We start from the raw sequence: 27,797 nt of genomic DNA on the forward strand, positions 1-27,797 counted from the left end.
AGTTAGTGCTAATATAGGTACACAGATCCAATGCTCAGCGTTGTTGAGCAAATTTTCAACAGCTGAGCAAGATTACCATAGAGGAAGAAATAGTTGTGTGGCCACCACAGATCCCCATGCTTCTCTTAAGAAGTTTTGCATAAGAAAATTGCAAGCATTGGTAAGAAGTTAAGGTATTTAAGGAGCTGTCATCCACCTGTTGAAGGCCACAATTTTGGATGTCTGTTCTAATAATTAACATTAAAGCTGGTAGGCGAGGATCTGAGGCTCAGAATAAGACAAAAATGGTTGGGCAAGAGGAAAGAAACGGCCACAACGGTTTGCAGCTGACCCATTATAGCTTGGCCAAAGCTTCATTAGAAGTCAAGTAATCTGACCTATCCAACAAGGTTTCTAGTAGAAGGTAGTTGCCTCTTATCACTCAGAAGTCAGTGAAAAATGCCTGTTTCTTCATATTTTTCGTCTCCAGTTGTGACCACTGAAGCCATGTAGTCAAATTCTTCCCCCTTATCTGCAGGTAACAAGGGATTTTCCTCAAAACTCTGTGTGAGCTTATCAATTACTACAGAAAACAAACAAAAAAAGCAGCTCCTGCTCACTCTGTGTACAAATTTAGGCCCATTAGAGAGTGGATAGATCCTCTTAGTAAGCTCAGAACTTGAAAGAAACCTATTAAGTTTGTAATGTCCACATTCAGCTCCAAACCAGACAAATTTTAATTCAAGATGTATCATATCCTGCAACACCAGACTAAGCGTGGGTGCCTGTGGCACATTTCTCAAAATCAATGTACAAAAGGGCAGTTTTGTCCAGATCATACTAAGATATCTATGCTCTTCAGGACACAGGAATTCCATTAGACTCAGATGAAAATTTTATAACAAACTTTTGCTTATAACACTTCTTGCCCATCTGTGCTCAGCCTACAGCCTACCAACAGTCTCACTGATGTTGCATGCATATCATGCCGCTGACCATTGCCTTTTCCACATCTCACAAACAATACTGGAGACACCGATATCCAGTAGTTGAGGGCTGTTCCTTCCCATACAAACACCATTCTTCTTCTGGCCTGCAGTATAGGACTGGTTGGTAAAGGTGGTACGGTCAGCGTAAATTTTAACATGGTGGAATACTTCTACCTTTCATTGAGCATATCCATATATAGACTTAAACAGACAAAAATTTTATAGAATCGAAGTTCTCTATATAACTCAGCCAGCCTCTTATTTTAAGTCTCAGGTTTAGGCTGGGAGCTTAAGTTCACCACATAAAAACATAACACCAGAGGTCATGGTCAGCTGTTCACAAATGGAAAATTAACAAGTGCAGGAAAAGCTGCCATGCTGCTGTCCCAGTTCAAGGAGCAGGACCTACAATGCTCTCTTCCCAATCTGTACCTACTTAGTAACTGGAAAAACAACCACTCAAACCCCACGCTTCCAGAAAATGATCAGTTCTTTTCTTGAAAGCTTGCCTGTCTTTGCTGCAGAATCACAAGAACTTCACTGACCATGAGCCAGTTGCGCAACAGCAGCGTAAATTCAGCTAATAAAAATTTTTCCATTAAATGCATGAGTTCAGAAACTATTGGCAATTACTGCTAAGAGCCTTTAGGTAAGCTGCAGGAATGCAGCAGAAGAACAGATCACTAAGTTTTACACAAAACCAGGAGATTTGCTCCTTGTTAAATCAACCTTTTTAAGAAGCACATACTGGAAAACATGAGAAATGAGCATGAAAAGTAACCTTTTAAGATGATAAATAGGCAATTCAGATTTGACAACCAAGTTGTTGAGAACAGTAATTTATTTTCACATTCACAAGACAAACATGAATAATATTTATAGTAGTATTTACAAATATATACAAATATTAAAAATTTCTTATGATTTGGAAAAACTGGCAAAGTTTTTTTAGCAGTGTAGCCAAGATACAGTACTTTTTTTTTTTTAAAGTTGGAAAGGATATCACCTCAGTTCAAGGAAAATTTGCAGGTTCTGAATGAATAAATAGCAACAATTTAAGATTCCCATACGGTAATCCACCAGAGAAAATGGCATTATGAACTTTCATATTTTAAAATGAAGGCAAAGCCTTGGAAAAAAAAGAATAAAATCTAGACTCCCTCATAATTTTATTGTAAAAGGGATATCACTCACCTCACTTGACATTCTTACTATAAATGCTTTTAAAAGACTTTTGAACAAGAGCAAACATTTAAGTAAAATACAGTTCATGCTTCCCTCTTCTGGCATTCAAGAATTGCTAGGGTTACACATAGAAGGCTACTTGCCAAAACTTTTTTTTGTTTTGTTCAATATTAGTGTGGAATGTTTTGAAGACTGGAACAGAATAGACAAATTGTCAGGACAATATTTAAAATGTTATTGGAATCCATATGCAGAGTTTTCTTTGAAGTTATAGATTAGAAAGACTTTTTAAAATGGGTATTTCTGGTGATTCCTAGGAATATGAACACAGCTAAATTGTACACAGGAATAATAAAATTGACTTTTTTTAAAAATATGGAATAGTAGAAAGCATTTTTTGTTTGTTTTTCTTTGTGGAAAACTTCATATCCTAACAAAAACTTTTACGGGGCATCTGACAATCTGTATTGGAATGGATGGATCACAATCGTCGTAGATTCTGTTTGCTTTTCTTAGTCCCAGGAAGCGGCCCTAGCTTAGAGCTGGATTTCACTGGTTTGCCACTCATACAGTCACTGGAGCTGTGGTAGCTGCACATGCACTTTGTGCAAAAGTCAAAGCCACAACTCTCACGATTGCACGTCGCTCTTTGTAGATAGGAGTCATACTTTGCAGGTGAGCCACAGCGATGGCAGACTTTAAAGCTTTCAGTGTTTTTCAAGGTCTTGGCAGCCTGTTGGAAAAACCATATAAAGAAAATAATGAGTGGAGAGTAAATACACACACCCAAACATTCACTGATGCTATTTAAGTGCCACAAAACATATTACAACTTCTCCTACTCTAGAGAGATAAATTACAAATTTACCCTAGTCTGGTTGTATCAAATTCTGCTGGAGATTGAACAGGAACAATTAGCTTATAACTGCAGGTACTTCAGACTGGAAGAGAGGTAGCCAATTGGAAATTAGTAAACTGTTTTTTAGAATCTAAATGTGTGTGCACATACATTTATATGTTATAAAGGAAAAAAACTTTTAGACTGCTACTTCGGTATACAGTTGAACTTTTAGATTCCTAATGCTACAAAGTGTTATATAGTCATATTAGAGCAGCGTGATCATCCTTTCCAGTGTGATTGTGTCTTCTTCCCTTATCGCATCAATTTGCAGAATAAAACTTTTAAGTTCAAGTGTAAAAACTTTTTCTAATTAGGAAAATCCATTGCTTATGAACAATGACTTTCAATAAGCATTTTAAAAGTCTTATAAAACCCTTGCAATATAGACCTGCACTTACATGTGGAAAAACAAAAGCTTAAGAAAAATAACAAGGTGAAGGGAAACTTAGGCTGTTAGTTTTTGACAACTCCAAATGTGTGACACATTACAAATATGTAGTTAGAAAAAGCCATTTCAATGTCAGATAATTAGTTGAAAAAGAAGCATAGAATGAACAGGAAAGGTATTAATTTGTTTCATTTTTTAAAAATAAGAAATAAAGAACTACTTTGTCTTTGGTCTTTAAAAAAAAAAAAAGCCCATCAGTGTTGAAGCAAAATGGATCGTTTTTGTGAGATTACTCATGTGGAAAACATGTGATTCATTATAAGCCCATGAAAACTAAGAGGAAATTACTAAACATTTTCATGTTTGATCCAAGCCAAAATTTAAGCCAAAAGAACCCCACAAAGCCATTGTGAGGGTACCTAGACACCTAGGGGAAAAAAATAAAAGAAAAAAAATATGTAGAGCATCTCAGTTTATCAATATTCTCCACTTAGTTTTTGATTTTGTCTTAAAATAGGCTCAATAAGCAAAATCTGGCAGCCATACTAATAAAAGTTACAAGCACTTCAAATTGGAAATACTAGTTTTAGAAATATTCTTTACAAGCTGATCAAGTGCCAGACACTATATGAGAAACTAAAGATGAATGGAAATCACCAGTTACCTCAGAAAACTCCATGAGCCTGCTGTGATTCTTAGACGCTTTGGATCCGGTCCCTTTTTTACTGAAGTTTTTTGGTGGGGTTGCTTTCTGAATGGAAGCTAAAGCCGCTCGGTAGAGAACATACTGCCTTGTTGCAGCATGTTCTGATGCCTTAGTGCCACTCTAATGGAAAGAAAAAAAAAAAAGAATAACATTTGAGAAGAGACTTATCCAATATTGACTTTTTGTTCAATAGAAGTCAACAACTTATTTTTGATCTGTCCTCCAGGCTAGAAGTTTTCCAATAATAAAGCATCATACTAAGTAGTATTTTAATTTTACCCTAGCTTTCTCAGTCACTACTGTTATAAATGCACAGAAAAGACTCCTAGCTCAGATCATCAAAACCAACCACCTTCCATTATGTAGTGCAACTTACTTTAATGCATCATCATTATTTAGGCAGAGCACATAACCTACTCACCGCAATGTTTAAAGTGTAAAGCGATATTTCTAATTCTTTATGGTGAACAGGGATGCTTGAAGTTTTCTTTGTAAGAGGGAAATTTCTCCCACCAATTTTCTAAGTTTGCAATTCAGCTTAGAAAAAGCATACAATGGCAGGGAGGAAATCAAACCATAAAATACTACACAAAATTAAAATTAGTTTACTATCTTCTTCGGTGGTAGATCATAAGCCCTGTTTCATTGTCTCTCAAGGAAGAAAAACACCTCTAGTGTTTTAAGAGAGTCCTGCCTTGGTAAAGTACAACGCTAGTGTGGTTGGATCGTGTATATTTTATTTCATGGGACAAGTTAGGCGTTAGGAGTAGCTCAGTGCAAAAAGCTTTTCAGTTTGCTGTAGCCAACACATTGCACTTCAGAGACTGTTGCTAGAAAGTACAAGCAGAGAACCCGAGTCGCACAGCTGAATGGTTTCTCTCAGTCTCTCCCTTCCAAATCAGTGGGGAGGTTAAAGAAAGCAAACCTCTGCTGAAAGCCCCTAGAGCTTGGCCAGCGGGCCATGCTGGAGCTGACCCTCTGCTTCCTGCCTTGCTCTGTGACACAGAACATGTGGAAGCTCTTAAGAACATCTGCATCTCTCCTTGGGTAACGTTCTCAGTCAGCCTTCCTGGGGCTCCAAAGACAGTGAAGTGACTAGCAACACTTGAGACAGGGCAGCCTAACAGGACAAACTCAGGCACTCCATGTTTTCAATCTAAGAAACTCTTCCACAATCTTTTAAGGCTGGGAGGAGTCCTGAAATAGCAGAAAGACACTGCTCGTTTAGGCTTGAAATATCTAGTAAGTGCAGAAACTTACAGAAAGGTTTTTCACAGCTTTACTATACAATTGGAAAATCCATTTATCTTCCTGTAGAATCTTCTGCCACATTGTGCTGACTTTGGCAAAACTGCAACGACAACACAAACAATACCGGTTACCTCATAAGAAAGGGAATTTTTTTTTTATTTAATAGCGAGAATAACTATGTCATGCTTTCTTTCATGCAGAAGATGGGATACGTTCACAGTTGTAGTCTTTAATTGGCCTTCTAGGGGAAAGACATGTTCTCCGTGTATATCACGGCTTACATTGATAGTTTTAATATATTGATACATAACACTAACCACTGAGTAAATGTCCCAAGCCCCACATCTAAAACATTCTTAAGCCAACTAATTAGGTTGTTTACTTTCCCATGAAATACAATGAGATCAATATACTTACTTTATTAAATCCATCTCACTGAGATGCCTTAAAATGTTTGCTAATATATGCTTCAGGTTCTTTTGGAAGAGTTCGGCAAGAATGTCTATTCTATCTAATCCCATTTTCTTTCCAATTAGGTTACAAAGTTCAATCTTTCCCCTATAAACAATTCTGTCTACTGCAGCCCAAGACTTGAGATTTCTTTTACCACTTTTTTTCAAAGTTGAACAAACCATTTCTTCATAATGGATTACTGGCAACAAAGTTTTCTTTGAAAACTGTGCTTGGTTTTGGTTCTTCATGAGACAATGCTTTGGTGTGCCACAGAGATTCCCAGCCAAAGGTATACTATCCTCATGTTCTATTGCATCAGCATATTGATTACTTAACATAGAAGAGTAACCACTGTCCTCATTCAATTTACTGTTTTCCAGTGCCTCCATTTCATAGATACCTTCATCAAGTCTCTGGGTTACTTGTTTGTTTTCTTTGTTATGTACAGGTCGTACTTCATCTTCAAAATCTAGATTTCTAGTAGCCTCGTGGTATGAGTTGCTAAGGAGTATTTTCTGATGCTCTTCAGCACAGCTTTTACAAAAGCTTTCCTTGTAATTTGAGGGGCAGGATTCTTCCAGTCTTCTTTTCTCCACAGCAGACTTCAATGGCACAAACCCAGCATGAAGAGACGTACAATCAAAATCACACTTCATTTTGAGACAGTGGTTAAGGTTTGATTTCATTACTTTATTTGTATCCTGCAAGGAACAACAAGGAAAGTATGACAACACAGTACAAACTGCATCACAAATTCTTTTTCTCACAAAGAACCAATCATGCCTGCCTTCTGCATTATAATTGTAAATGTTTAACTGGCTCGCAACAGTTAGTTGGAACAGTGGAACTAAGGATTTGATCAGTCACACATTAAATCTATGCAAGATCTTCTCAAAATTAGAGCTTTACGCTGCATATAACTGGGGAGAGAAAATTGACTGGATGATTTAGTTAGTCGCTGTTCCACCAGCACAGATAACTTTCAGACACACCAGTGCCTCCACTTCCTACCCTAAATGGAGTGATGTATTCAGGAGGCTTGCAGTCCCTGCAAGGGACACCAGTGGCAGAGGGTCCATGAGTGACAGCAGGCCCATGCAGGGGGGTATAGCCAGGCCAGAGCAGCCTGAAGTTTGCATCCAAGGCCAGAGGCAATGCTGCTGATGCAGCCAGGTATCTGGCATTTTTCAAGGGGGAGGAGGCTGGGTGGCACAGGAAAAGTCCAAGCATTCACATGCGTGCGTAAATTACAATGAAAAGCATCGATTCTTAAACAATGGTCCAAGTGAAATAAATGTTACTTGCAAGCATGATTTTCAGAGGGTGGGAGATCGGTAGACGTTATAGGGAAATGGAGCTTTTCTTGCCCTGTTTCTTTCCCCTCCCCCCAAAGTGTGGTGCTATCTATATTAACAATTGCGGGGGGATGGGCAAGGGCCGCAGGGGAAAAGGAAGCCATCTCTGCCGTCCTAAATCTAAGGGGAAAATAATTTTCAACATGCTTTGCAATCCGTGTGAAAAATAAGCTCCCTCATTTGAGGGAGTATTTTAAGGGATTTAAGCACTTCCAGCAGTTTTGGGAAAGAAAAAGTATTAATGGGTTTTGTGAACGTTTCAGAGAAAAACTCCCTACTTTTCCTACTTCTCTTCCCTACGTTTGGTGGAAGAAAGGAGCAAAACGCTTATGGCTTGGTATAGTGTGAGCTGGGGGAGCGTGCAGGCCCCCCACCAAGCCCCCTCCTCCCCTGCCCCCCTTCGCTTGGGGCCCCGCGGGGGAGCAGAGGAGCTTTTGGCCTGAAACTCTGCAGAATTGGGAAATATCCCTTGGCTCCCGTTTCGGGGCACCCCGGCAGGCCCCGACCCCCTCCCGTGGAGCGGGCTGGGCCGCGGACCCCACGGCGCTGTCAGGCTGCTCCCGCCCAGCGCTCAAGATGGCCCGGGTCGGCGGCAGGTAGGAGGGGTCCCGGCCCTGCGGGGTCCCGCGAACCGCACTCTGCGCCTTCGATGGCGGGATGGGGGTCTCCGCTTTCCCGCGCGTTGGAGGATTCCCTCCGAAAATAGCGGCGGCGGGGCGGGCAGGGGCGCGCCGGTGGGATACCCCCCTCCCCCCCTCCTCCGCCGGCGTGGCCCAGCGGGCGGGAGACAGCGCAGCGCGGCCCCTCCCCGTCCGCCGCTGCCCGCCGGCGGGAGCTGTGCTCCCCACCCCACCCGGCTCGGACCCGGACCCTGGCCCGGCCCCGCTGGTGCGGTGTGGCCGGCGGGGCGCACCCCACAAGCTGCTGAGTGGCGAGACAGGGGGGCTGCACGGCCGCCCATGCGCCCCTGTCCCGTCCCGTCCCGCCGGCGGGATAACTGCGGGGCGAGGCTGCGGAGGGCAGCAGGGCCGGGGGGCCGCTGGGAATCCCCATCCCCGGTCCCACCTGCAGCCCCTCGCAGCGCGGCCAGCACCTCCAGCGCCCCCCGGTCCCGCCGCAACGTATGCCGGCAGCCCGCGCCGCCCCGCACCGTCCCAGCCGCGGAGCCCAGGTCGCGGAGCAGCGGAGCCCCGCTGCCCCGCACCGGGCCCGCCGCTGAGCCCTCACCGCGGAGCTCCGCTGCTCCGAACCGGCACCACGAGAGAGCCCCAGTCGCCCGCACTCACCTGCAGAGCTGCTCCACCGCGGCCCGCGGGCAGTGAGTGCGCCGCCGCTCTCGCCGGGTACTTTTAAAAACTTTGAATTTGGTATCCAAAACCGCGCCAGCCAATCGGGCGCCGCCGGCCGGGGCGGCGAGGCCAATGGGAGGCGGGCAGAAGGCGGGGACCAATCCGAGGCGGCGCGGGCGGAGCCGGCTCCGTTCACATTTTCCCTCCTCGGCCGGCGAGCAGCGAGGCGAGTGGTGGGGAGGTGGCGCGCGCGCGCTCCGGGGCGGGGCGTGGCCTCCCGCGCACCCGCTCGTTCGTTCCTCCGGCGGCTGAACGGTCTCAGCGCGCTCCCCTCAGCGAACAAACGGCTCCCGCGGTACCGGGCGGGGGCGGGGGGGGTGTGACACAGGCCTAAGCGCTTCTGGGCGCCCACCTGCATCCGCTTTTGCTCTTAGGAACGGGTGCGCCTGGGATCTCCCCGCCATCCGTGCGGGCTCACGGCGCGCCCAGGTCCTGCAGCGGGGAGGGATCTTGCGCCCGGGCTCCTCCCGTGGAAGAAATGCCCTTTAAAGCGTGGTCAACGTTACCTGCAGCGGGCTTTGCTGAGGAGCAATGCTGCTGGGAGTGGAACAGACTGGGCACCAGCAATCCCCCCCCAGCTCCTAAGATGTCCAGAGGACGTTCTCGCAGCTCAGGGAGGCTGCAGGTGCAGCGAGACAATAGACCTTGCATTAAAATGAACATGGAGCAAGAAAGGGACTTTGAGTCTCTACGCAGTAAAGCTTGCCGTGACAGGCCAAGGAGGTACCACTCAAGAAGTGGAGTCCACCTTGTATGAGGCTGTCAGGTGCCAGTCTTGGGATACCACCGCCAGCCTCCTGCCAGAACCATACATCTAGTGTCCGTTCAGGAGACGGATGGGAACAGGGAGGCTGCGAGCCAGGCAAGATCTGGCCAGCCAGGCCACCAGCTGGACCAGCAGGGAAGGTCTAGGGTGACAATGACCTAAACGCTTCTATAAGTTTCAGGCAGCAGTCCACAGTGCTGACACCCGGCTAATGGCCCTCATTTGTTTGGAGGAATATGGAACGGAAGTTAGAGAGAAGGAATCGCAAACTCTATCCATCACATGGCGTAAGATAGCCTGGCTTTAGGTGAAATCAAGACGACTTTCACATGTACTCTACAGTCTTCCATTTTCAGTACTGATCTGGTAGGAACATAAGACTTCAGTCCTAGTTTCTGCTCCAAGCAATATCTGATTATTTTAAGCACAAAATGCATCAATATTTATTTTTACTTTCTTAGGTGCCAGTTGGGAGTTTTAAATCTGGTAGTAAATCTAGACCCAGGTCTCACGCTTAGGGAGAATGTTATGAGAATATGTCTTACCTATTCCCAACAGGGAATATGTGTGCCTCACCTTATGCATTCAGGCACTCCTACATCAGAAGTTAATGTATGCATCTTTTAATTAAAAAGATTTGGAAGTTAATCATAGTTACCATGTAGTATTTCCTAGAAAACAAAGCTGATAAAGGTATTGAATGATTCTATGCGGTTTTTTGACATGCATTGGTTCAAACTGCAGTCTCAAATGTAATAAAAGAAGGTAATAAACTAATAACAATCAGTTGATTTTTATATAGAGTGTTTAAATAATGCATTTCTATAAGCTATCTGTAGCAAACTTGCTTTGTTCCTATTCTAATTTCTTACACTAATTTTAATTAGACGTCTGAAAGTAAACACCCCTATATTCTTGGTAACATTTTTCCTTGGGTTCCAATTTCGTATTTCCCACTATTTATATTTCACATACATTCTGTGTGTGCATACACATATGCCTAAGTACAATGCATGATGGGATAATGTGGCATGGAAGCCGCAGGTTCCGTATTGCCGTATGCATTTGGGATTGTAAAATGTAGTCTAAAATAAAGGTTAATAGTTGTCTTTACCCACAGGTACAACCGTGCACATGTATCAGTAGATTAGAAAGGCAAAGGTTTTACTTTGCTTTCATAGATCCAATGTTTTAACATGCTGGTAAATAGACAAAAACAGTAAGATGTTGTTCATACCATGAAACATTTAGAAAATCAATAAACTGAAGAGTCAATTAAAAACATAAAGGAGAAACTGAACAGAAGCCAAATGGAGATTGAAATATCAGCCAGACAATATTGTAACAATTCTTTTCACTTCTGACTCGAGAACAGAAACATCCTTTTCAAAAACAATTCATATAACTTGCCACTTGGCTTCCACAGGTTTGGTTTTGTTTTGTTTTGGTTTTTTTTGAACAAAGGATATTCCTTAACAATTTTTTGTGTTTATTAATAAGGGCCAGAAGGCCATGAAAACATGAGGGAGATACACTTTGACTCCCTCTCCCATGCCACGTATAAGCGATTAAGAAATACGCAGATTAGTAGTGGGGTAATTTATTTATCACTTTCTTCCAATCACTCAGACAAAATAGGACTTTTTTGTTCTCTCTAGTAAGCTATTTGATGCAGTACTGATGTTTAAACTATTGTTTAAATGAAAACTGCAACTAGAAATAGCTAATTTTTTACTGCGTACCTTTTGAGAGTGGTGTATCGGTATCTTCTTAGTGGAGAAAGTTAAAAACTGCAGTTACTTCTGGCCCAGTCAAATTTACTTTTAAAGTGGACTGCTGCAGCAATAATCTCTCATATGAAGGTAATAAAGTCTTTTACTCAGCAAGTAAGAAAAGTATCAGTCATGAAGAAACAAGTTGTGGTGTCTTTCATGATCTGAAAAGCAGCTGCATTTTCTGGGTGGTGCTCCAGGAAGCTCCTTTGCAGACAAATGTCTGCATCTCTTGTAATGGGCTGACAAAGAGCAACGTTCAGGACAGATTCTTGTTTTCATTTTCTGAAATAATTTCCATTAAAGATTCATAATCAGCATATTCTCTCAGAGTTTGTATCATTTCATCTAGCATTTCTTCCCCTAGCATGAAACACTCAATATGATGCACTGATCTGCTTATCCTGTGGTCGGTAATCCGGTCCTGTGGAAAGTTGTATGTTCTGATCTTCTCTGATCTTCCTTTAGTCCCAATCTATCACACAAAAAGAATCAGTTTATCATAATTGTCTTTTTATAAAAAGGATGAAATATTGATTAAGCATCTAAAGTGAAAGCTTTCTCTTCCTCCCATGATTATCCAAAATTTGTTAAAGTTACATAGTACTCAGACCAGTTCAGCAGTTGCAGCAATTGTTCTCAAGCATGTAGAAGAGTAATTGTACTGTCTCTTTTTCTAATACTATTCTAGTTCTTCCAGTAGTAATCCAGTTTGTTTCACTAGATCTCTAGAATTTAAATACTAATGACATTTTAAGTCTGGCTAATATATTACCTTTATTGCTCAACTAGAATATGATTTTTTTTTTTGCCTCGTGTAACTCCTTCCTGGGCTCCTGTTTCTCTGTATTTCCATTTACTATCTGCAGTTCAACATTAGAGTTACCCCAAGAACACGTGCTTGTACAGAATTATAACTTTACTGAGTGAAACTTACTTGAATCTTTCGAACACTGTTTCTCTTTTTGGTTTCTTCTTCCAGTTTGGCGTTGTATAGTTTAGCACATAGCATTTGCATAGCCTTCTCTTTGTTTCTAATTTGAGATCTTTCTTGCTGACATTCAGACACGATGCCTGCCAAAAATATCATGACATTTAACACCTAACAGTAACACATACTAAAAGGGTTTTGCAATTTCTAGATTTCTATTATTTTACAATAAGCTGTTTCTTTCTTCAATAAGTATTTTGGACTGGGAATGTAAAAGTCCAGGCCTATTAACGTCTAATGATACATTACAGGAGAGAAGTGCAGGCCGAGTTGTACAGGTGCTTTAAGCCACAAGACAAGAAATTTAATGTGATATATTGAACAACAGGTAGGTAATGAAATAAAAGCCACCTGATCTGACTGACAGAAAACACCTTTCATATTTTTAATTTTTCACCACAGTTCCAGGAAATTTAGGATTTAAGGAGCACTAAAACATATGAGATAGTGAGTATATAAAAAATTATCAGAATATACAAAAGTGGATACTATTTTGTTTTTAAAAAAAGTGTGGTTTGTCCCCCCAAAACATAAAATTCAAGTTAAGATGAGAAGTGAACAGCCTAAGAAAGGAGTAGGGAGAAGAAATACAGAAGAAGACAATACAAGCTAAGTTATTTGGATTTATTTAAAGTAAGTCTGGTAAGATTACAGTATGCTTTTATGAGATTACACAGTATTAGTTTATGAAAGACTTGTTTACAAACAACTTTTTGGGTTCTGATGAAGGTTTGTCAACAGGATGAGAGAACTAGAAGAACTAACAGGACAATTGCAAAGGAAGAGAGATCAAGAGGAATGAAGAAGGGAAAGGCAGAATAAGAAAAAGTTGTGAGATATAAAACCCTCTATGAACCACCTCTAGTGCATAACCACAAAAAAATCTGCAACATATTTTAAGATTTCTATAACAAACACTAATAACTGTCCAAGATCATTTGCCGGTTTTAGTTTGTGCGGTTTTTCCCAAACATGCAGGCAATCCAAAATTTTTTGAATCTGGAGTACCTTTTTGTCACCTTATCTTGAACAGAATTCTATCCTCTCCACTGTTTACCTTCTGCTTTACCAAGGTGATATAACAAATGTAGAATGGATTAATGTCTTCAATAAATATGAATAAATGGGTGGCAAAAATTGACTACATCAAGATAAAGAGCACTTAAGATTATCCTGAGGCTGTAAAGCCTGACTAATGTTTGTGATAGAGACGAGGAAAAGTTAAAAAGCAATGAAAGTCAAGGCAGCTGTTGTGGATTGCTCAAAGGGAAGTTAAAAGCTTAGGAATGGCAATAAAAAAAAAAGATACGATAGTTAAAATCAGGTGGCATTTGAGGGTGTATCCTTTCCCTCCTACATTTCCTAACCTGAGCCCTGGGGATGGGTCTCCTAATTATGCCTGTAACCTATGGGAAAGGAGCCAGCAGACAAATGGAAGCTGGCATCCTGAGTAGACTCTGCAATTAAAAGCAACATTTTAATAGGGAAATAGAGCAATCTCTCTTTCAGAGACTAGTCAAGAAAAGGCAAATCATCAGATTGTAACCTATTCTATTTTTCAATTTCTTTTCCATTTTGAAAGCTTGAAGTTTGAAAGCTTAAATAAATCTTTTTCAGAGGAACTGATCTGGATGCTTTTAGAGCATCATGCTCAATGGCAAAATTGATAGTTTACCTACTGAAGCCAGTAGTCTTCACTACTACAAATTGGAGTGGGCACAAGATAGTGCATTTACAGTACGATAAACACACACAGAAACTATATGAAAACTCTGCTATACTGTTGTCCAGGTTTGAAAATAAAACAATTGTTTAAAAAGAAATTCTGACAGCAGTTTTGCAATGCAGATCTTATACTAAGGAGAAAATTAAGCACCTGTTGGAATATGAACTATCCGTACAGCACTGTCTGTGGTATTGACATGCTGGCCTCCAGCTCCACTGGCTCGCTTTGTTTCTATCCGTAGATCTTTTGGATTAATTTGCAGCCTCATCTGTCATGGGAGACAGAAAACAAACAAACAAACAAACATAGGTATGTTGTTTCTTTCTAGACAGATGTCAAATATGCATAGTTGGTTTATTTTATAAGCCACACTCAGGCAAGATCAAACTTCTTAAAGTTTGTAAGTGGTAGCTTGCATTCACTTATTCACATATTAATAAATCCTTATAGCCAGATTGAAATGCAACCTGATGGAAGCCAGGAAATCAAATAGTAGCTTAAGGCACAACCATCCCTTAGTATTAATCCTCCTCCTCTTCTGCAAGCTCTGCACCCTCTTCCAGCAAAGTTAACCAATATTTGAACTTGACCAGATGGTTTTTAGATAAAATGGAACATATTCCCTTGGCTGGCTCTGGAATGGGGCGATGGTCTCTGGGAGGAAGGAGTGAGAAAACTTTGGGAGAGAACAGGAAGGAGTAACATCTGTGATAAGTTCCTAGGTCAACATGAAACAAAGATCAAAACAAAGCTTTAATTCTTAGCCAGTTGTTTTTAAGCAAGCAAATATGGCAAAAAGGAATTATCATCTGTGTACTTTGGAAGGGGAAAGCGAGGACACTACAAAAATGAGGAGGTGCTAAAAAAATCTCTATGAGCTGTGTAAACTAATTCAGTCTTTTGTTACTTTGTAAAAATGTAAAGCTTTCCATAAAACATGCAAGACAGAGTGAATTTTCAAGTTACAGTGAAGTGCCAGCGTCTTTCTTGAGATTAGGATTATGAGGAAATACAGAAATTCTTTATTTCACCCCTCTAGACAAAAATAAAAATAAACAAACAAATACCACTTAGTTTAAAACTAAGATTAAAAAAAATAATTAAGAGAGAATAAACAAGAGAGACAGAAAACACTCGCGTATCAGCAATACGGCATCCAAAACCATTTGTAACGGTAAAGTCTGTTATACTACAAGATAAATATTACCTCAGTGGGTTGGGGTAATATTGCAACAGTCATTGTGCTGGTGTGAATGCGTCCTTGTTTTTCTGTCTTTGGCACCCGCTGAACACGATGCACTCCTCCTTCAAATTTCATGCACTTGTAAGCCTCAAGACCTGCTATACTGGCAACTGCATGTCTTAGGCCACCTTAAATACAGAAGAAGAACAGTTGTGAAGCTGTAAGAAAAGCTGTTGGTATTATGCTGTTACATTTCGAGCAGTGTATTTAGACATCATTGTCATTTGTTTCTTAAAATTATGAATTTACCATTTAAATACTTAGGCAGAATTATACCGAAAACGCAAGAAAACTCTTAAAAACAAATCCAGACATACATACTCACACACTATCTCAAGTAAAGGACTGTCAAATTCTTTTTTATATAGTCCAATTTTTATACAAACATTTTCTATGAACCATGTACATACATGTACTCATACAATCACAAACCATAGTAGAAGTCTAACACAGGCAGTAAGTTTACATAAAGATCAAATTTTGAAAGTCATCTTCAGAAATTACATCATTTTTTTTTATTATTAGTTCAGGACCTTATCATTCAATGGGAAAAAAAACCCAATTCTTTAACTAAAGGATGAGTATTATTCAAACTCTTCTTCTTATCCATTCTTCTCTATGCATCCTACCCCTGGTCTCATCTTTGCTATTTCATGTCATTTTAATCTTTTGCTCCCTTGGAGTGAGCAGAACTCCCAACTCCTGCCCCTCATACCAGTAATTCCAGCAAAACACTTGACAGCAATGTACTATAAGTAGCATTGAACAGCTTAGAATTTGGAAGTAAAGCCCAATACCATCAAGGTTTCGTGACAGAAAAGTTTGTTGCAATACTAGTTTATGACATTCTTGCTCTTCCTTGGTTGCCTCTGCGCAAACCCTTCAGTCACGCCAGTATAACTGAAGGATCAGAGGAGTTATGGCACTATAAATGAATGTAATTTTTCACTCGTTTTGGTTTTTAATCCAGCTCAGTTCCCAGATCCCATTCTCAGCACGGTGGGTGGTCTGCCAAGGGAACGATTAAAGAGGAGATAGGTGGCCTTGAAAGAGTATTGCTGTTCAAGTCTTGCAACATGAAACCACAGCCGAGGAAAAGAAGAGGCACATACTTCTCAGAAATACTGTTTTAGGCTATCTCTACGCTAAGGAAATCAACCACAGGGACAAGATAGCAGCTTTTTAAAAAAGGAAAATGAAGACAACGTAGAATCTGAAAATGCCCCACAGAGCAGGAAAAAAAAACCATCAGCCAGAATGTAGGCTGGGTTTTTCACCTCCATGGACAAAGTTTGCAAACGTTTTTATTCTACAGAAACGTAACATTCTGTAACTTTAATAAAATACAGTACCTTCTACAGTCACATTTGTGGAAAATAGCCTAAACTGCCTCTTCCTTTCTCTTTCATTTCACTTTTGTCCTTCTGACTTTTAAAATTTTTCTCCTACTTTGGGGATAAAAAGAAGTCCAGGAAGAATGTAGGCCCTTTCCGAAAGGAAACAGGTGACCTGGTTACCTGGGACAGGGAGAGTGCTGAGGTACTCAATGACTTTTTTTGCCTCACTCTTCACCAATAAGGGCTCTAGCCACATCACTCAAGTTGGGGAAGGGAAAAGCAGGGACTGGGAGAATGAAGAACTGCCCACTGTAGCAGAAGAGCAGGTTCCGGAACATCTAAGGAACTTGAAGGTGCACAAGTCTATGGGACCTGATGAGATGCATCTGCAGGTCCTGAGGGAAATGGTGGACGGAGTTGCCAAGCCACTGCCCATTGTATTTGAGAAGTTGTGGCAGTTTGGTGAGGTTCCTGATGACTGGAAAAGGGGTAACATAACCCCCATTTTTAAAAAGGGGAACAAGGAAGACCCAGGGAACTACAGGCCGGTCAGCCTCATCCCTGTGCCTAGCCAGGTCATGGAGCAGATCCTCCTGGAAACCATGCTAAGGCACATGGAGAACAAGGAGGTGACTGCTGACAGCCAACATGGCTTCACCAAGGGCAGATCGTGCCTGACCAATTTGGTGGCCTTCTGTGATGGGGTTACAGCATTGGTGGACAAGGGATGACCAACTGATGTCATCTACCTGGACTTGTGCAAGGCATTTGACACTGTCCTACATGACATCCTTCTCTCTAAACTGGAGAGACATGGATTTGATGGACAGACCACTCAGTGGATAAGGAATTGCCTGGATAGCCACACTCAGAGAGTGGTGGTCCATGGCTCAATGTCCAAGTGGAGACCGGTGATGAGTGGCATTCCTCATGGGTTGGTATTGGGCCCAGCCCTGTTTAACATCTTTGTCGGCGACATGGACAGTGGGATAGAGTGCACTTTCGTCAAGTTCGCCGATGACACCAAGCTGTGTGGTGTGGTCAATTCGCTGGAGGGAAGGGATGCCATCCAGAGGGACCTGGACAGGCTGGAGAGGTGGGCCCATGCAAACCTCACGAAGTTCAAAAAGGCCAAATGAAGGACCTGCACATGAGTTGGGGGAACACCAGGCTGGGCGAGAGCAGCCCTGAGGAGAAGGACTTGGGTATGCTAGTGGATAAGAAGCTCAACATGAGCCGGCAAAGAAAGCCTGAAGCCCAGAAAGCCAACTGCATCCTGGGCTGCATCAAAAGAAGCGTGGCCAGCAGGTCGAGGGAGGTGATTCTGCGCCTCTACTCTGCTCTTGTGAGATCCCAGCTGGAGTACTGTGTCCAGGATGTGGACCTGTTGGAGCGAGTCCAAAGGAAGCCATGAAGATGATCAGAGGGCTGCAGCACCTCTCCTGTGAGGACAGGCTGAGACAGTTGGGGCCTGGAGAAGGCTCCAGGGAGACCTTATAGTGGCCTTCCAGTACCTAAAAGGGGCTTATAGGAAAGATGGGGAGAAACTCTTTAGCAGGGCCTGTTGTGATAGGACGAGGGGTAATGGTTTTAAAATAGAAGGAGGTAGATTCGGATTAGACATCAGGAAAAAAAATTTGACAATGAGGGTGGTAGAACACTGGAACAGGTTGCCCAGAGAGGTGGTGAATGTCCCATCCCTGGAAACATTCAAGGCCAGGTTGGACGAGGCTCTGAGCAACCTGATCTGGTTGGAGATGCCCCTGCTCCTTGCAGGGGGGTTGAACTTGATGGCCTTTAAAGGTCCCTTCTAACCCAAACCATTCTATGATTCTACTTGTACAGATCTGTACGACTGATTCAAATGCACTGTTCAACGTACCTGTGCTTCACTGATTTCATTTACAGACATTATCTACTATAAATTCTGTAAGATAAATCTGTCATGTTTAGAACAAATCTGACTATAAAACATGTAGTTTAACAAATAAGAATATCTATCAAAACCTTCAGTTTAGATTAGTAAGTTTAATTCTAACAGGTAGTGTTAAATCTTTTTACTGCTATGCAAATGCTATTCAAGTGAACAAAATATTTCTTCTTTACTTTAAAATAATCTTATATCACCTAGAATAATTAATGTACTTGAGTAATAAAACTTACTTACTCCTTTACATATAAAAGCATGTACTGAAGAAAATTATAAGCAACCTTTGCACACGAGGAAGAAGCCAGGCTACATCAGAAGTAAAAATTATGTGAACGTCCACAAGGCTACAGCACTACTGACAAGTATTAATCATGTGACAAGCAGTTCATTGCAAAAGCTAATGGTCTGTCTTTCCTCCTCGACTTCTCCTGGCATCAATATATATATACCATGTGTACAGTCTGTCTATTTGAGCTGCAGCCACATTTGTGACACATTCAGGAGAGTTTAAGTTTGTAGTGATAACAGTGTGCCTGTGGCACCATAGTGTTTAGCAAGAGATGACCAAAAAACTGGCTCAAAAGACAAGTGTTTAGATCCTGTTGCTTCAGGTCAACTATTACCAACACAAATTTAATACGAAATGCAGCCAAATCCAATGAAATTTCAACAAACCCTTTACCCTGGCAAAGATGTCATAGGCCTATCAAATATAGATAGCTCTTGCTAACTATATGCTTGCCCCTCTCAATTAAAATATCCCTCTGTATTCTGCAAGCTGATGTGCATAGAACAAGGGTGTGAGCTTGCACTCATTTTTTATGTGGCATCTCATACCCAGATGGAGACAAAGTCCCATATCTGTGTCTCTGCCTGCCACTACAGGGCGAGAGGCAGTGGATAAATAGTTACATGGGGGGTTGTTTTAATGTGCACACTAAATCTTGAATGTGCTATTTTTGCACAGTGGCATCCCCTGCGGTAGGTCAATAAAGTCAGTTAAGAGTGGACTGAAACCAATTCTTAATTGCAGCTTTGTTTAACATTCACCTTGTTCACACATGCTCACATTCATGTTTCAGCCAAATTCTGGAGCTCTCTGAAATAAGGGAGTTTGACGTTTTAATGCAGGACCTTGCTTTTGCTCATGTGCTCCATAAAAATGGAGCGCGGATGGGATCCAACAGCCCAGTGTTCTTACCTCCATTCTTACTCAGCTCAGCACAGACACTTTGAACCTGAGGGTCCAAACATACCTTTCAGCGGCAGTGCCATCTATAGCACCCTTACCTCCCAACCTATTTCTAGCTTCTCAGTTTTGATAATACGCGGTCACGCAAGCAAGATCAGAAAACACACTGCAAGAGGCTGACAAAGTCTAACGCTGCCTTTATTTTTCTCCAAAATTACATCCTACCTTCTTAAACATTCATTTCAGTGCACAGGCAGGTCTTCAGCAAGACAAAGAGTTTAAAATAAATATATCTTCATTAAAAACCTATCAGTTTCAAAGAGAAAATACGTCTGGGTATATACTAGGTTAACATACTACTTCAATTTCCCATTTAAGGCATTAAAGACAATGTCTCTGAGGGTGTGGGCTCCTTGTCCAAGGACTGAGCTTTCACAAAAAGGGTAGTCAAGCACAACTCCATTTCTCTTCCAATCACAGGACTGCAAGTTGAGTCAGACTTGATTTAAAACTACTCAACAACAGACAGTTTTTAAGCCAAATCAGTGGATTGATTCAATTAGCACTGTGGCCTCAAAACTGCTACAGCTGAGAGAGCGAAGGAACATACAGCTAGCAGCTGGCTGGAAGGCAGGACAGCCCTTGTTTAGCTGACTGTGAAACTGTGCTCTGAAGGTGGAGTTGTATGTGACTGCTGGGGTTCACTCCACCAAAGTCTTGTCTCAATGGAAAGGGCAACTCTCCTCTTCCTCTAGTACATGAAATAAAAAAGAGCCAGACTCTTCTCTCATACTGTTTACACTCATCTAATCTGCATCATATTTATTCAACTTACTTTAAAAAAAAAAAAAAAAAAAAAGTTAGTAGATTTCTGTCAGCTTCAAATGCTGAACAGGTAAAACATTTGCCTGGGGATGAACAGGGATGAACATGACTTTCCTCTTTCAGCAACAAGCTGCGATGTAACATGATGCTGTTTCTTCTCCCTACCTTCACTTGAACTTGACAAATGACCTCTTGATGATAAAAAAAAAAGTTTATTATTAATAACAAATTTAGATAATACAATACTGAATTCAAACCTCATGAAATTTTAAAAATTATATTAACTGAATCAACAGCAGCCACTCTAGGAGATTGTGATACTGTGAAAACATGAATTCATGTTCAACTTGAAATTAGTTACCTGCTAAGAACTCTAAAGAAAGTTCTTGTTTGAACATGTTACCAATATAGCACTTTAAAAATCAAATTCTATGAAAGATTTGAAGACCTCAGAAATGTAAGTAAAATCCATAATAAATTAAATTGTATCTGCATATCTGACAAGGTGAAGACATGGACCTCCGTTTTTTTGAGGTGCAAATCAAGCCTGTACCTAGATTTTTAAGTTCCCAGTTTGTGATGATGTTCTTCTAGCAGTTTCCTACAGAAGCTACCACCTTAGCACTGCCCCCCCCTCCTAAACAAAACCAGAACAGATGTCCAACTGTATTCCTCCATGGAGTCCAAGTTTTGAACCTTCTTTTAATTCTTCACTACATAACAGTGAATCAAAAACTGTACTTATGCAAAAAGTGTCTGAGCGCGCAGAAAGACCCTCACTAGAAGGGTAAAGTATCTCAATGACATAAGAGTTGTGGATATTTATTTTTTGTGAATTTCTACACAGTTGAAACTGAAAAATGTTCAAGATACACCATATTTTACATTCAATTATATTTTCAGGTAAGTAAACAGAAGTAGCATTGGAAGATGCTTCACGTTTCTCAAAGCTTGCTAAAATTCTCTCTGCAATTATATTGTTGATCAAAAAGAGATTAGAGTTTTTCTGCCAGATTGCATATCCTAACATCCTAGCTTTTCCCAGTTCCACTTCAAATTTTTACTAAAAAAGAAAAAAATACTGATGAAACTATGAATACGGGTGAGATTTCACAACCAGTCTGAGCTAGAAGCAGCAAACTGCACAAGTGTCCATCTACCGATCCATACCCACTATAACATATAAATTACCTCCACACCAAAATCTAGGTGAGTGTGCTACTTTCACTGACAACAGCATGGATGACAGTAAGCCTGCAGATCTGTTGACACAGACAGACTTAGCAAATCCAGCCTGCTGAGAACCATGGCTAGCAATCTGTCAGTCAAAAACCAAAATCCCTGCCACCGTCTGGGCATGCCTTCATGTTTTGGAATGCAGTTTCACGGGTGGCTTAAGTTGACTGAACCTCTCACTCCTGGAAGGAGGTCCTGGTTTTCTCACTGCCACCAGCAGTAGCCACATGCTTCTGCCTCAACCACTCCCACAAGCATTTCTTCTCTTCTCTTGAGCTGGATTACCTGAAAACTAATTGAAGGGAGGAGGGGGGTAGGTGGTGGTGGGGGGGGTGGAGGTATGCTGGATCAACCAGTTGAATTAACTTGGTGATGAGACTCTGTAAAGACACATAATCACAATGGCCAATGCAAAGAAGTCAGCAGCAATGAAAAGCCTGATCTTTGTGAAACAACTTTACACACTAACGTGTGCCACTGCCTCAGTTTGTTGTATAAACCTACTAATCTTCATCTTTTCAGATGCTGTTCCACACTTCACAGCTCATCATCACCAGAAGATCCAGTTTTTCCAGCTCCTTGCATTCAGCCCCATGTTGCTGCTTACCTTATGCTAGTCCTAATGCTCATGAGAAGGGAAGTAACACATTAACTAGGCAAAAAAAACCTATCCCAGTCATAAAAAGCAAAGTCTTTGCTAGTTTAAGTGAAAGGATATCAAAAGAGGAAAAAAAAAAAAAAAAGAAACAAAAAAGGTTGGACTGCTCAGACAAGCAGAGAGGCAGAAAGGAGAAACATCTGCTTTTATTGGCATCAAGCTGTTAAACTGATTACCTGTGAAATTTTAGCTGAAGACTTTAATAAATAACTGGTTCTCTTATATTTCCTCTCAAAGTACCAACAATTCCCCCACTTTGCTCATCCATTAGCTGTTACAGATGAGCTATGTCCAAAGATCCTATTTCCTTACATAAATCCTCAGTTGAGATTATTTCAGACAAATTCAAGATGTTTTAGATTAAATCTCAAGAATAGTTTTGATTATACTGATCTCTCTCTGCCAAGAGATCCATAATAATAAACAAACTTTCAACCTGCCACCAAACTGATCTATGAACACTAGGAACATGAAGTAACTAAGTAGAACAGCATATTCAAATAAAGGGTATGTGTAAACTGTATTTGTAAAAAAAATAAAGCTAAACCAACATATCTGCATCACTCTCTGAATTTTCTTCTGCCAAGTACTTAGTTTCATTTCTACTTTCTGAAACTACTGAAAGTCAAGTTTTATCTTTTAGCACTTCAGTATTTTAGTAGTGCTTCTGAAATGGAGTTTCACTCTCAAATACAGAAGCTGAGGAAAATTGTACTCCGACATTCAAACAATCTTCCATTTCTAAAATTAAGTTAGTGCAAATTAGCGTCCGGTAGTCAGGAAATTCAAGTGTCATATGAATGTCTCAACTTAAAAAGTTACAAAAATTAAGTATTTTCATTACTGACCTATTTCACTGGGAAAGTATTCTAATATTTCAAATTTCCACTTTTTATAGGCAGCGTATCGTTGATACATATCAAATATCTCCGAGGTGAACAGCATGGCTTCCTGCCCTCCAACTCCAGCAGTTACTTCCATGACAAGATCACTCTCGTCTGTTTCTTCTGAAGGAATCAAAAGCAACACTATCTGCAAATACAAAAACACCCAGCTAAGACTTCCCTCTGATACTGCTATCCACAACTGGCATACTATAAAATGCCAGACAAGTTTGTAATCGATCTAGGCTGTGTTCTCCTGCACTAACTCGTTGGTTGCCCAGAGGACAGGCTTCTCACGACTCTTGCAGTGAAACAGCAGCGGTCAGGAAGAGGTGGAAGGGGATGCTGCATTGCAGGAAGGCTCCCTGTGTCTGTTCACAGTGGCAGGAGCTACATAGGTCTCTCTCAGGACCTACAAAACTTCACAGAAATTTTCACCCATTAGGAGCACTGCGACATTTGTACACCACAGGATACATGTCAGTTCTTGCAAGACAACAAAGCATCTTCCTTCCCATCAGATTCCCTTGTAACCTAGTCTCAACTGCAGAGGTAAGAAGGTATGGATGTTCAGGAGGACAGTACTACAACAACAACTCAGCTGTATTATTCATTTATTTATTTAAAAAGGAAGAGCCAGCCCTATATTGAACTGCAGAAGAAAGATACACTAGAACCAAAACAACTGTATCACAATTTTGCAGGCTAGATCAAAACCCGGGGTGATTAGCAAATGCTTTTAAACCATCTTCCTTTACTAGCATTAGGTGATGTGTCTTTCCACAGACAATGACTTCTTTTGGTAAAATCATGAGAATTTACAAAAATATATATATAAAATGACTACCACATCATTGTCAAAGGAATAAAGAATGTAACAATACCAGCTTCTACTTCGCCAGTAACATCAAGAATATGTAACAGTTTGTTTATGTAAAGATAATTATTTTTATGTTAAATGAGATGGATACTATGTAGAACCTATATAAGGTAGCAGTCTAAAGTAGTTACATAGTATTAAACTACTTTTTTTTTTAAAGACCACTCCTCTGTGTGATACTATACAAGTTTAATGTTTCCAAGAGATAAAAAACTGGACATCCATAAAAGTACATCCAGAGAAGACAAACTACAGCACCTATTGATAAAAATTTATTGATTCAAAGAATTTCAGAAACAAGTAGGCACGCACTTCCAGGCTGTCTCTATACCATCTGCATTTTTCATTTTCCTTAGATAACAAACACTAGTTGAGGCATATAATTGGCAGGGATGGGGAGATGAGTTTATTGTATACATCTTATTTGGATGAGAAGACAATATGGCTCTGTTAATTTAGGAATGGTAAGGAAACAGAGGCTTCTAAAGGAGATCTAACCTGGTTTTTCAGTTCAGCTATCTCTTCTTCACAGGAGGCGATTTCCCTTTCTGCAAGCTTCCGGAAATCTTCACTCTCATCTGGAATATTTGAGTATGGTTAATCCTCAGACTTATACCAGTGCCACTCTCAGAAAACCTTCTGAAAAATAACCACATGAAGAATTTACTCCACAAATTAAAAAAAAGAAAACCACAAACAAACCGACCAAAACACCACACAAAATGCCCCCAACACAGTAAACCTGTCAGAAAATGAGATTAATAATACTGTCTGTAACAGAGGTGAAGAGTACACATTGTTTTCTGATATCGTTCAGGTATAAGACATGGGAAAATCTGAAACACAAGAAGTTCCACTTAAACATTAAAAAAAAGAAAAAACAAAACATCAAACCACAAAACCTCAACCCAACCAAAAATCCAACAGTTGCTGTGCTAGTGGTCAAATAGCGGCACAGGTTGCCCAGAAAGTTTGTGGGCTCCATTCCTGGAGATATTCAAAGCCTAGCTGGACATAATCCTGAGTGACCTGCTGTAGGTGACCCTGCTTGAGCAGCGGGTTGGACTGGATGATCTCCAGAGGTCCCTTCCCACCTCAGCCATTCTGTGATTCTAAGAAATTACTTTCTGTATTTCACTGTGACAGGAACATCAAGGATTTAAAGAGCGCAGCAGCCCCACAACTGACACTCTTCATGAAAAGGACTATTACCCCTATCATCATATGCAAAAATCTGAAGACAGTAGCAGCAATTTCAAGTATTTTATCTCTGTCAATTTATTCCAGAACAGCTGCAAAACTTCTGAGACATCACTAAAAACAAAGGTATGGAAGAATTCTTGCATAGTAACAGGAACTTGTAATTTTAAAGGGTTACTTGACTGATCAACACTAATGCTTTACAATTAAGACCTGTTTTTCTGTACTACAGTTTCAATATGTTAAAGTGTTCCTTTTTTTTTTTATAGTCTATATTAAACTTCACTCACACCTGCCTCAAAAAAAAAAAACAAATTAAAAAAACCAACACCTCAAGCAGCCTCTGATCTGCACTGATTCAGCTCACTTCACCAGAAAAAAAAAAGAAAAAAAAAGAAAAAAAAAATCAAAAGAGAAAACGCTACACAATGAAAAATGGGGAACTGGGGCAGGCACAGAGACATATAACTGCACAGTCAGAAGAAAAAGAAAGATGCTAGACTTCTTTTTTCTGTGTACAGCAAGCTTTTAAATGCACTCAGCTGAGATGGGAGGTGCACTCTTACAAAAAAAGCTATACCTTTTCAGCACTGTAACTGTATTTACTCACTAGCACAATTTTAAATGGAACTTTTTGACTTTACAATTTAGGTTTAACATTGGTGAATTAACCCCTGCCCCCAAACACTTCTATAAGAAGGAAATAAAAAAGATAGTCATGCGTAAACTGCTTCAAACAACAAGCATGCTTCACCTACAGCTGGCTAAGAGCAGTCACGGTTGACTAGCTGACCAACTGTAATTCTTTAAACCTGATATAAATTTGATAATCTTCAACTACCTACATTTCTTTACAATAACTACTGACTAATCAAGGGCTAGTCATTAAGGCCAGCAGATGGAATGATAAGAATTAAAGAACTGCAAATCGATTGCAATCAAACCAGCTATTCATAATGCAATTACGATAAAATTGAGAAATAATCTATTTAATAGCAGCTGAATACTTTAAAATGCAAATGTAATATAAGCCCGAAAATCAATTAAAAATAATAGATACAAATATTTTTAACTATGAGCTAGAGAGGTGCTCAGAGTTACTGACTAAACCCTTGTAATCACTTTGTTGAAGTTCTAAACCTACTTTTGATAATACTGGCTTTTTCAGCAGGTTCTGAAAGGGGGGGGGGGGGAAATCCTCCATTTAATTCAGTTAGTTTGGGTCATTGCTTAATTTATTCAAAGGAACAGTTTGCCTTTTTCAATCTCAGGTTGGAGGGAATGAGTAGAAAGAAAAAAAAAAAAAAAAAAAAAAAAAGAGAGAGAGATCACCTGCTTCTTGGTAGTGTTTGTCATCTCCACCAGCTGGAATCAGCAGCCACTGTTAAAACTCTTATTTAAGCAGTATTTAGAAAAGCAATGAGTATTAAATGACCTAGGGGACATTTAATGATCTAGTGAATGTTTATTGATCTTGAAGTACTGTTTTCTGCATTTTGGTTTCTAACTGCTATCAAAACGAAGTTTAGAATCATAGGATAGTTTGGGTTGGAAAGGACCTTTAAAGGTCATCTGGTCCAACCCCCCTGCAAGGAGCAGGGACATCAGGTTTGACTCAGGTTAAAAATTATTTGCTATTTGGCTACACGAAGTGCACAGCTAGTAACACGTCACGGAGTTAAACCACGGCGTGGAGGCAGCGCAGATACCAAGGCCTACGGCTGCTGAAATGGCCGCACGCGGGCAGCCACACACGTCTTTACAGCAAGAAAAAAAAAAAATCCGAAAAGGGAAAAAATTGTAAGTTTTCCATCCCTGATTAACTGCCTTTACTTTATACGAAATAGGTGCAACCACGCCGCTCTTGCTTCGCGAGCCCGCAGACCGGCCCCTCCCGCTCACCCCAACCGACACCGCCCGTGCCCTCGCCACCCCTCGGGGGCTTGGGTCACTTCCGGCAACGGAAGCCGCGAGGAGCCCACCGCGCCCCGCCCCACCTGACCGGTTTGTTAACCCGCCCCGCCCCGGCCCGCCCCGCCCCTCGCGGCCGCGCGCCGCTCTGCACCTTGCCGCGCCAGCTCCCGCGTGTCGCGCAGCTCCTGCTCCTTCTCGAGCAGCCGCTGGGCCCGCGCCGCCAGCTCCGGCCCCGCCCCGCCCCGCGCCCGCGCGTCCAGCAGGCGGCGCAAGGCGGGGGCGGCGAACAGCTGGTCGAGGCACGGCCGGGCGCTCAGCCCGCGCCGCGGCCCTGCCGCCGCCGCCGCCGCCCTGCCCCCGGCCGCCGCTGCTCGGGGGCTCCGAGGGGGCAGGACGGCGGCCTGGCGGCTTTGCGCCGCGCGGAAAGCCCGCCAGAGCAGCCGCATGCCCGGCTGGGGCGGGCGCTCGGGCACCCTGCCCTTCCCCTGCCCCGCCGGAGACACCGGAACGCGCTCGGCCGCCTCCCTTCGGGTCTCCGGAAGTTGCCGAAGAGGCTCGGCGCTGACTTCGGAAATTATCGGGGCTCCCCCGGCGGAAACGGGCGAAGGGGTTCGGCTCCCTTCGTTTCGCGGGGCTGTGCCCCGTGGGAGGCGCGCTCTGATTGGCCGGTGCCGGCAGGGCAGGGCG

General features: G+C 41.6%; 2 protein-coding genes across 2 annotated transcripts; both read right to left on the reverse strand.

The window, feature by feature from the left end:
• Nucleotides 1–1,813: 1,813 nt before the first annotated feature.
• FBXO5 (F-box protein 5) lies at nt 1,814–11,199 on the reverse strand. Its single transcript, XM_086745306.1, has 5 exons — nt 11,065–11,199; nt 5,817–6,553; nt 5,409–5,499; nt 4,107–4,268; nt 1,814–2,886 (listed from the first exon to the last, which is right to left on the reverse strand). Exons 2-5 carry the CDS (start codon nt 6,536–6,538, stop codon nt 2,635–2,637), a joined length of 1,227 nt encoding a protein of 408 aa, XP_086601432.1. The 5' UTR covers nt 6,539–6,553; nt 11,065–11,199; the 3' UTR covers nt 1,814–2,634.
• Nucleotides 10,092–27,645, reverse strand: MTRF1L (mitochondrial translation release factor 1 like). The gene is made up of 7 exons (XM_086745307.1): nt 27,262–27,645; nt 24,495–24,574; nt 23,081–23,264; nt 15,019–15,182; nt 13,962–14,079; nt 12,032–12,168; nt 10,092–11,569 (listed from the first exon to the last, which is right to left on the reverse strand). Exons 1-7 carry the CDS (start codon nt 27,554–27,556, stop codon nt 11,354–11,356), a joined length of 1,194 nt encoding a protein of 397 aa, XP_086601433.1. The 5' UTR covers nt 27,557–27,645; the 3' UTR covers nt 10,092–11,353.
• Nucleotides 27,646–27,797: the final 152 nt, after the last annotated feature.

Source organism: Chlamydotis macqueenii, chromosome 3 (assembly GCF_036417535.1).
Source record: "Chlamydotis macqueenii isolate bChlMac1 chromosome 3, bChlMac1.mat, whole genome shotgun sequence".
Classification (NCBI taxonomy): domain Eukaryota; kingdom Metazoa; phylum Chordata; class Aves; order Otidiformes; family Otididae; genus Chlamydotis; species Chlamydotis macqueenii.